General features: G+C 44.0%; 1 protein-coding gene across 1 annotated transcript in view; it reads left to right on the plus strand.

Annotated features, from left to right (window-relative positions):
- Positions 1-1,546: 1,546 nt before the first annotated feature.
- Positions 1,547-11,305, plus strand: part of LOC128620076 (SH2 domain-containing protein 3C-like) — a 34,071-nt gene continuing 24,312 nt past the window's right edge. The window contains exon 1 of the mRNA XM_053644727.1: positions 1,547-2,015. Within this exon, the coding sequence (XP_053500702.1) occupies positions 1,941-2,015 (75 nt within the window). The 5' untranslated portion in view covers positions 1,547-1,940. The remainder of the gene's footprint in view (positions 2,016-11,305) is intronic.

Genomic DNA, 11,305 nt, shown 5'->3' on the forward strand with positions numbered 1-11,305 from the left:
AACAGACGCTGAGAAGTAGGACAGGAGGGTACGAGGAGGTCAAAAGAGAGAGAGAGTGAGACAGACAGAGAGAGAGAGAGAGAGAGATTAAAGCATGCAGGTGAATATTAAGAAGAATGTACGCTATCTGATCATACCTTTGCATTATGTGTCTAATTCCTAAGCCAAAACACACACACGCACACACACACACACAGGCACGTCACACTCATGACAAAGGATCAGTGTGTTATCCCGCAGAACATAAAGCACACGCTTACGGATTAGCATCAAAGCTACAAAAGCACACTCGTGTCGTTCTACATGCTAACGCTCATCTTCCATCTGTCCAGTAAGATGTTTCCGTAGAACACAAAAGACAGAAGGGAACATCAGCGTCGTTAAATTCTTACACGGAAACGATAGCGGCGCTTTAAGGACCATACACGGAAACGAGGGCGCGCCTCTGAATACATATATGGAAGTCTTAGGAAATAGGAAAAGTTTAGTTGTAGCTACCGTGAGGATCTCTGACAGAGTGTTGAGGCTTAGTAAGCAAAATAACAATCGTTGCCTCATTGAATTTTAACAGATAGATGCGTTATTAATATTTTTTTTAAAAACCTCCAACACACCAAAAGTAGTCAAGCGTCATCACTTCCGTTATAGAAGCTGTAAACGGTCGTTCCCTGACCCGCCTCTCTTTATTCTCTCTCTCTCGCTCTCTCTCTCTCGAAGTTAATAAGACAAAAAACTTTCAGCTTGTCATGTTACCGAGAAACCGCAAAGACGATGCCGGAAAACTTTTAAAGTTTAAAGTTCCAGCTGTCAAAAAGCTCCGACACTGGAGACTCCTTCCATAAACGTCGCATAAACATTTATTCTCCTTTACAGAAAACTTTAGAGAAAACCATATCGACGATTTTGTTAATCTGTTTATCATTAGGGGAGCTGTACACGTCCCTGTGAACGAGCCGTTACTATAGGAACGATAACGTATCAGAACGAGCGCGTTAATATAAACCTGCGCTACTGTCAGAGCCGCTGTTAAAGAGAATTAATCAACATCTTCAACAGGAAGGAATGTAATTTAAACAGTTTTAGGCTTTGCATTATTAAAAGTGTGCACTTTTTCGGTCATAGACGCACTGCAGTGCCTAACTTTGACCACTAGGGGCGCTCTGATGGGAACCTGAGCAGGGTTGCAGTGCAGTGTTCTGGCTTGTGGAGATGGTTAATGGGGTTCTCTCGTGTTCCTGGGAGACAAACGTAGAACACTTTGCATTGCATGCTCAGCTCATGTTGTACACTGAGTACAAGCAAGTGTGTGTGTGTGTGTGTGTGTGTGTGAACTCAGAGGGAGAAGGGAGAGTGTATAAAGCCTGGCCTTGTCCTCCCCCACTTAAGCCCACCCTACTTTGCTTTCTTTTAGAAAGGAATAAAAGGAAAAATTCCTTTCAAAAGGTGCTGAATGCATGAGGGGCATTCTCTCTCTCTCTCTCTCTCTCTCTCTCTCTCTCTCTCTCTCTCAGTATTGTTTGAAACCCTGGAGGAGGGTGTTGAGGAGGGAGTGGGTGGGGTCTTGGTGGCTGCTAGCATCTCGCTGGCTTTCCTCCCTCCCTCCATCTCTCCCTCCCCCGTTCTATCCATCTCTCTCTCTCTCTTTCTCTCTCTCTCTCTCCCCCACCTCCTCCTTTCGTCCGAGAGCGATGAGGTAATCCCTGCCAGCTCTCTGAAGCATAGACAGTCAGAGTGAGAGGCAGAAAGAGAGAGCAGTAGCAGCCGTTTGCCGGCACTGTGCTCACACACTCTCGTACGTATCCTATGTGTGTGTGCATGTATGTGTGTGTGTGTGTGTGTGCGTGTGTGTGTGAGCGACGAGGGGCATGACCCGGACCTTCTAGTGGACCCTAAGACGAAAAAGAGTGATAGAAGGAGTCAGGAGGAGGAAAAGCGGAAGCATGACAGAGAGATGCAGTCTGTGGAGCGCCCTGTCTGCGGCCGCCTGCTGCTTCTACAGGGGATCGTTCATGCAGGTGCAGGAGTGTGTGTGTGTGTGTGTGTGTGTGTGTGTGTGTGGGAGTGTGAGTGAGGGCAGGTATGGGATTGCATGACATCATCGTGCATGTTCATCGCATCTTTAATGATTTTCTGCATGTCACAGCGTTTGACTGATGCACACGTCTGTAGTGGTGTGTATATGTGTGTGTGTGTGTGTGTGTGTGTGTGTGTGTGTTTGCACTGTTGTTGTTGTTAGGCATATCCACACTCACGTGCATTTCTGATGCTGATGCTGCTGCTGATGGTGGTGGTGATGATCTCACAGTGCTGAGTGTGTGCAGGCTGGACTCAGTGGAGTGTGTTGTCGTCCTGTGGTCGTGTAGTGGGTTGTGACAGAGCTCGAGGCTCGGGAGAAACCGGAGAACGCATCAAAAACGCTGACCTGGAGGTCATGCTTCAGCTTTCAGAGAGAAGATACGCTTTCACAGATGCCAAGAGCCGAGCCCAAATCTGTCCGAGCCTGACACACGATCCTGCACACACTTTTCAGCGGCGTGATGGAGATTTTAGACCATTTCAATCCTGAAATATTTCCAGATCGTTCTTGTGAGCGAGAGAACATGTGCTGCAGAAGTTATATCCAAATAAGGTTTATTCTTGCTCGCTTGTCACAGTGCGGAGTTGTTCGGTTACAGCCCATTGTTTTTTTTTTAAAAAAAAAAAAGTCGATATGGATCACTACCACACTCACTCAGTTCTGGATTCTGATTGGTCAGAAAGCGTTGATTAATTTTCTATAACAGCAGCTCTACGCTATGGTTTCTATGGTAACAGCTCATTCACAGGGACCTTTACTTACTCAGACACTCCATGGAAACACTCCACTTAAAGAAATCACTGATACGGTGAAGTTTTCATAAGATGAATAATGGTTTATGTAACGTTTACGGAAGGAGTCTCCAGTGTCAGCGCTTTGTAAAGCTGTAACTGTAAGTTTCCCCACATCTTCAGGACAGAGGAGTTTACACTTTTGTCTTTGTCTCTGATTGTTTCGGCCCAAAATCTGCACGCGCTTTCGCGGTGATGTTTGTTGGTACAAACGAGACCTTTCATCTGTACTCATGTCCGATAGAAAAATCTCGAAATCCTGAAGGGACTGACAACGTCTAACAAGTGTGAAGTGTTTTATTGCTCTTACGCCACATCAGCCAACAATGACTAGTTTTATTTGATTAATAAAGGGTTGTAAAAATGTTGTACTGTTCATCCATCTGCAATCACACAGGAAGTGGAACGCCTGCAAAACAGGTTAGTTCCTGTTCTCACTTACACTATAGCAGCTATAAACAGGCAGTCGTTCCCTCACCAGCTTCTCGCTTCATTTAATACGATTTCTTTTTTTTTTTTAAAAACGCAGCGTGTCGTGTTACCGAGAAACCACACGAAAACAACGTAAACTCCTCTGTCCTTAAGAAAAGTTACAGCTTTACTGCTGACACTGGAGACTCCTTCCCTAAACGTTAATTATGTTTATGCGGAGCGTCCGCCGTACAACGAGCTGTTACTATAGAAACGATAACGCGTTATAATTAGAACGAGCGCTTTAATATAAACCTGCGCTGCTGTCAGTGCTGCTGTTCTAGAGAGAATTGAGCAACGCCTTCTGACCGATCACAATCCAGAGTACAGCAGTGTCGTGCGAGAACGTCCCGAGTCCAGTCATGCAGTGTGAACTCTAGAATAAACACTAGACTTAAACGCCAGAACATTTTTCAGCTCCATTGAGTCAGTGGCTTTGTGACGCCTAAACAAACACAAAGCCTTTCTCTCTCTCTCTCTCTCTCTCTCCTGTGTGTCTACGTCTCGCTGTGAACATCGGCCAAAAACCCTATTACCAACCTCCAGCTGAGGCTTGCCGTGCTCAGGTGGCTTGAATTACATATGTATAAAATTACTACACACGACCCGTAGGGGCATGGTTACACACCGGTAACCCACAGCTGTCTTGTTGTGCTACACTGCTATCTTTAATAGTGATGCCGTTCCTGGTCTACGTGATGTTTTCGGACGTGATCCGTTCTCTGATGTCAGTGTTTTGGTGCATACAGTAATAGTAATACGGTGTGGATGGCATAAGTGGGTTTTTAAGCAGATGGACTTAAACAGGGAGGAACTTGGTGCTACAGCGTTTTTAAAACAAAAATACAGCCTCCTCCCTACAGCTGCATCCTAAATTCCTCTTAAAAGCACGCTGTGGACTGTTGAGTCATTTTGGCACATTTGTTTTTTTGGAGAGAGGAACGACAAGCCAGATCAATTTATTAGGTTTACCAAGCCAAGCGTGGAATCAGCACTTCCTGAACAAAACCCCCGAGAGAAAAAGTGAGCGATCGGAGAGCTTATATAAGAGTTCGTCTAAAAGGTTCAATCCAACCCTTTAATCGCAAACGTTCTCCTGATTAAATATTACACATTAACCCGGATGAGACTTTTTTTTTTTTTTTACAGTCGTAGTTGGTCACATGATCACGTCGTTTGCTTCAAGCTTGAATACGTGAGACACCTGTACTGATTACTGAGCAGGTTAAAACTTCTTATAGCACAGGTACAACTGTAATATTTGGTGCGTCATTTTTTAACGGTTCCTCCAGAGGGAGGATTATATAATTGGCTTGATTGATAATCCTATACTCTGTGTGAGGAAGCAGAGTTACTGTTACCCCCAAAGTGTGTTTTATTCCTCTTACACCACAGCAACTTTCATTTATTAGAGAACGAGACATTGTACTTGTACTTTTTATCCATTTGTAGTTGCATTTAATGTTGTGAAACATTATGGCATTATAGTTTCCTCTCTTTTGTCCCCCCATCAGTGTTTTGGGATTTAAACCCGCAACCTTCTTATCGCTCGTACGGAAGTTTCTCCTAGTGGCAGCTCACAGAATACATGTGGAGTTTGCATGGAGTCTGTTTAGCGTCTGTGGAGTCTGTTTAGTGCTTGTTCGGAGTGGTTCTGTGCCTCATTAGAAGAGGAAACGTGTCCAGGATGTACTCGGTCCACTGCACGGTGTCCAAACTCCGAATCTTCCATCTGCATTTCTGCGCTTGCACTTAATCCCTCTATTCAGTTCCTCCTCTGTCACCCCACCACCGCATTTTTCTGCTCAGGATCCATTGCCTTATTATCCTGTACTTAGATTAGCATTGCTCTGCTTTTTATTTTAGCGTTTGAGCCCTTGCTTTAGGGCTGTATGAAGCACTCTAGAGATTGCAAGAATAACACAGGATGTACAGTGTGCAATTTAACAATATTTATGGCATCTTTTGCATTCCCCCCCCCCCCCTCCATCTCTTTCTCTCCCTAATGCATTCGTAGTAACACTATAATGTAATATAATATCCTATTACTGTAATAAAAGTAATACGGCTTTCTGTGCTTTCAGCACTTTTACCTCTCTCTCTCTCTCTCTCTCTCTCTCACGCTCTCTCTCTCTCTCTCTCTCTCTCACGCTCTCTTTCTTACTACAATTCTTGAAAATCCTCCTTGGAGTCACTGTCATTTCCCGCCGGGAGGCTGCGAGGACGACGACGACAACGACGGCTGAGTGCCTGTTAACAGTAAAGTTCAGGAGTAAATCTATCTGAGAGCAAGAGAGCGAGAGGAAGAGAAAGAGGAAGAGAAAGGGGTTATCCTAATTACACAGTGCGCTTTTCACTCCTAATGAGCCGCCCTGAACTGTAAAACCTCCCTCCGTTCAGGCTTCATTCATTCACCAGAGAGTGACTGAGGAGGCCTGTTGGTTTTGATGAACGCAGCGTAAGCTCAGGAAACCCCCCGAGCTGGGATTAGCATTCATTCGTTTTTGTGCCTAGCACTCGAGTTAATTATGTTTGCTCTCCTCAGCCTGATGTACAGAAGGAGGACTCGAGAGCGCTGATTTGAAGCTCAGATTCACGTCTGCGGTGTCATTTTCCAGGTGATACTGTGTGTGTTTTAAACAGCGGAGGAGCTATCTAGCAAAAACCACTCCTGTTTGTTTGTTTGTTTGTTTGTTTTTTCGTTGACGTAGATTTTGTCTGACGCTTTCAACCGATTCCCTCGATCATTTCTTCTTGACTTATTTACAAGACAAAAAGTGACTGGCACAAAAAAAAAACAAACATTCCTGCACATTTTAACACTCTACGAGGCAGATATTTACAGGATGTATTTTGTGTGAGATCCCAGCAAACAATGAACATCGTCGGAGTGGTCCGTTTTTAAAGCTGCAGCGAGTAGGATTTTATTTGATGCTTAAAAAAGCTTTAAATACACTGTGAGTACTGTTCTGTGAGTGACTCAGGAACTTTTTAAACACTCACACTGTACGCTAGCTCAGATATGTGCTACCTGAAAGTAGTACGGCCAAAGATTGGCCCTCGTTGAGTCAAGCTCAAGATTATAATAGAGAAGTCTTTTAACTTCAACAACACCTTTGTGTTTTAGCTCGCTTGGTACTTTCAGCTTTGTGATGTGTTCAGATCTCAAAGAACAAAAGACACTGCTGTACCTTGGGATTGCGTCCGTGAACTACAAACACAAATACAAAGCACAAAACAGCCAATGTCAGCGAGCTAACCGGCGACCATTAGCATGCTAATGGTCGCTAAAAAGACAGCCACTTGTTATATGTATACACACTAAGCAGTGAGTCAGTAGACTAAAGGTGTCTATCTGTACTATTTATACATCCTATTAAGTGCACATAATGTGGTTTGGGACACAGCTGAATGTGTCTTATTTCATCCGTTCGATTAATATGTTATAAATATTATTCTGTGACTAGCTTGCAATAGCAATTTTGTACCACAGAGGGCAGCAATGTCCGAAACTCTTACATCCCGAGGCTTTAATAAGAAAACAAAGGTTCTACAATGTTGTAAGAATATTCGCATAACGTTGTGCTAACTATGACGTTGCAGCAACTTTGTAGTGGAGTTATATAAACACGTTCAAAGATAAAAGCTGAAAACCTGACAGTATTGAGTGTTCTCTGAACCAGAAGTTGTCTTAGCTGATCTTTTACATTTGAGTTAAATGGAAAGTTGTAATAATTTGATATTTTATGATGCTTAATTTGGCTCGTTCTTTACGGTCTCGCACTGTAAAACTAGCATCAGCTGAACCTTGAGCTACATATGAACATTAAGATGTGGGTGGAGTTTCCCAAATGATTATTGTTAAATGGTCGAGCGAGCATCATATTGAACACTCTCTCTCTCTCTCTCTCTCTCTCTCTCTCTCTCTCCTAGTTAAGGTGATTTGAACGATACATGAGCTATTGAGAGTCTCTGATTCAAATAGTTTTCTTGATGTGGATTAGTAAAGTGATGATGATGATGATGGCGATGGCGATGATGATGATGATGGCGATGGTAGTGATGGTTTTGTCAGTGATTTTTTTTTTCAGGCCAGAGATCAAAGGGAGAGATGTGGTGTCGGCGTGATCGTCACTGGCCTTTTGTGCTCTAGGTGTCTTTAAAAGACTAGAGGAACAAAAGATGAGTGAGAAAGAGAGAGAGAGAGAGAGAGAGAGGGGGGGGGACAGACAGACAGAGAGGTAGACAGAGAGAGACACACACAGAAAGACACAAACAGAGAGAGATAGAGACAGAAAGAGAGACACAGACTGAGAGAGGAAGATATATAGAGAATATAGAGAGAGACAGAAAGAAAGGCAGAGAGAGAAACAGAGAAATAAAGCGAGAGACATGCTGAGAGAGAGAAATAGCGAGAAAGACAGAAAGAGAGACTGAGAGCCCAACAGAAAGACAGAGAAATAAAGAGAGACAGACACAGAGAGACCAACAGAGACAGATTGACACAGAAAGAGAGAGACAGACTGAGACATACAGATAGACAGAAAGGAGAGAAACAGAGAGAGAGAGAGAGAGAGAGAGAGAGATGGGCACAGACACAGAAAGAGAGACAGAAACAGACAAACAGATAGACAAACACAGTGCGAAACTGAGACAGACAGACAGGGAGACAGACAGACTGAGGCCGATAGACAGAAATAGAGAGACAGACACAAAAGACACTAAAAGAGAGAGAGATGGGTACAGAGAGAGAGAGTGAGAGTGAGAGAGAGAGAGACAGTCACAGAAAGAAAGAAAGACAGACAGATAGCCTTAAAAAGATAGTCTTTCTAACTCATCTCTCAGCCCAGCTGTTATGTCTCTGCCTCCATTTTTCTCCTCCATCCCCCGATCTTCTCCTCCTCCAATCATCCATCCATCTTTAAAGGTCAGAATGAGAATGTTATCACAGGACCACGTCTCTGTATCTCAGCCGATCATAAAATAATAATAATAATTTATAGCTAAAGCATCACGGAGCTTCACTTAGCAGCGTGTAAAGATATAAAAGCCTGAGTGTCAGAGTTACGAGATCTGCCTCTGACTTTAGACGCAGAAGGGCGTCACTGTAGGTCCACTTGGCCTCCGTGTCCAGCTCTGACCTCTGAGATCACTCAGGAAATGAGTTCCTGCGCTCATCCCGTGGAGCAGACCCTCCCCGTCTCTGTGTCTCGGGGGGTGTACGGCTACAGAAGACAAACAAGCGGTTAGAGAACTTTATTAAACCTGTGTTTTGGTCACAGAAAAGGCAGAGTGACTTCAAGAAGCTCAGTGAAGCAGGGACGAGTCAGGAGGATCATTCAGACGTGAACACGCACACATGCAAACGCTGCTTTGTAGTGACGGAGGCTTTTATCCTCGAACCCTTTAGATGTGGTGAGCTTAGATTTTGTGAGGACGTTCACCACGTTTATAGATACAGACTTTTATTATTACGTTCATCCAAAGCGACCTTCAAGTGAGGCAGATTAAAATCAAGGCAGCTGAGGTTTACCGGTTAACTGAGAGAGACTGCTGTCACCTTTTTTCTCTCAGTAAAGTCTGTCTGTCTATCCATTCATTCATCCATCCATCCATCCATCCATTCATTCATTCATTCATTCATCCATCCATCCATCCACATATTATACCATAGCATTGGAGAAGTCTATTTCATTCTGCTGTAACTGATATATGACTAGAATGTCAGTAAAACTGTTAACTCCATCCATTTGTCCATTCACTCATCTGTCCATCCCTCCATCCATCCATCCATCCACTTGTCCACCCACACACCCATCCATCCCTCCATTCATCCATCCAAGCCTACATCCACTTAGCCATGCATTCCAGTTGTCCATCCATTCATCTATTTAGCCATCCATCCACTCATCCACCCCTTCATCCATTCATCCATCCAACCATCCATTCATCCAACCCCTCAGTCCACCCACCCATCCAGCCATCCATCCATCCATCCATCCCTTTATTCATCTCTCTCTTCATCCATTCATTTATCCATCCAACCATCTACTAATCCATGTGTCCACTTGTCCATCCATCCATTCATTTATCCATCCATCCATCCATCCACATATTATACCAAAGCATTGGAGAAGTCTATTTCATTCTGCTGTAACTTATATATGACTAGAACATTTGTGACATTTGTCCATTCACTCATCTGTCCATCCATCCATCTATCTATCTATCTATCTATCCATCCATCCATCCTTCCACTCATCCATTCATCCATCCAAGCCTATATCCACTGCATTCCAGTTGTCCATCCATTCATCTATTTAGCCATTAATCCAATCCCTCAGTCTACTCACCCGTCCATCCATCCCTCCATCCATCCCTTTATTCTTCTATGTCTTTATCCATTCATTTAACCATCCAACCATCTACTAATCCATGCATTCCACTTGTCCCTCCAACAATCCATCCATCTTCTTGTATGTCCATCTATTTATCCATTCATCCATTCCCTCAATCCACTCACCCATCCATCTATCCATCCATCCATCCTGTTAATTCATCCATCTCTTCATCCACTTGTCCAACCATCCACTCATCCATCCAACCATCGACCTATTCATCTACTCATTCACTCATCCATCAATCCATCCATCCATTCCACTTCTCCCTCCATTCATCCATTCATCCAACCATCCATCCCTCCATTTGTCCATCCATCTACTAAAAGTTTATTTAAGAATAAAAGCACCGACATTTGATGCTTGTGTAAGACCCCAAGCTTGAACCCCCTCACAAAGCGCCAAGCCCCCCCCAACCCCAACCCCCATGCTTTATTACACCTCACTTTGCCCTGAACGTGCCAGAACACTGATTTACTGGTTGATGAATAATAAATAATCACATGTATAATTTATTGCCCCGAACACAATAGATCATCTGTGGAATAAAATAAAATGGAGCAGAATGGTGTTCATATTAAATGCACAGCAGAAATGGATGCGATTCGCAACAAAAGCTTAAGATTGCAGGGGAGAAAAACTATACGATGATGAGTGATACACTGGATAATTACTGTAAATGAATTCAGGTGTGCTGTGCCTCGTGGATGTGAGGAGATAACACGCAAGAAATCCTCTCCGAAAAGAAGGAGGAGAACGAGGAGATTGGATTCATAATCGTTGTTGGAGGCTGTTTGGAGCATGTAATCTCCAGGTTTTTATTGTGGAGTAAATTAAATTAACCCAGATTTGTGTGTGTGTGTGTGTGTGTGTGTGTGTGTGTGTGTGTGTGAGGGAACGGCTTTGTCCCATATCTGCGTGCTGCAGTCAAGAGGGGGATCCAACATCAGCGGCTTTGGGAGGACGAGGAGGAGGAGGTGTGTGTGTGTGTGTGTGTGTGTGTGCTGAGATGCTCAAGGGAAACACATCCAGATGGAGCCATGGCAACAACAGAAAACAAAAATGACATCATGTACAGGGTGGAGAGAGAGAGAGGGAGAGAAAGTGTTTGTGACCTCACCCAATACACAGAGGTGTCATTAGATCACACACACACACACATACACACACACACACACCATGGGAGAGGGTGGAGGGTGAATATTTGTGGATACTTGTATGCATGTGTATAAGTGTGTGAGTGTGTTTGATCTAATGACACCTCAGTGTATTGGGTGAGGTCACACACACACACACACACACACACACACACACAGTATGGAAGAGAGTGGAGGGAGAATGTTTGTAGACATTTGTGGGATGCCTGTGTGTGTGTGTGTGTGTGTGTGTGTGTGCCCCTCCTTACTCAGCGCTAACCCCCCCCCTCCCCTTGGGGGACACCCAATGTGCTCATCCGAATGTCACCATGGCGACAGCATCATACTTGAGATACTATATCCACTCCCCCTTCTTTATTCCAACCCCCATCAGCATGACACTGATTAACTCGTGTGTGTGTGTGTGTGTGT

Source organism: Ictalurus furcatus, chromosome 16 (assembly GCF_023375685.1).
Source record: "Ictalurus furcatus strain D&B chromosome 16, Billie_1.0, whole genome shotgun sequence".
In the NCBI taxonomy this organism is placed as follows: Eukaryota; Metazoa; Chordata; class Actinopteri; order Siluriformes; family Ictaluridae; genus Ictalurus; species Ictalurus furcatus.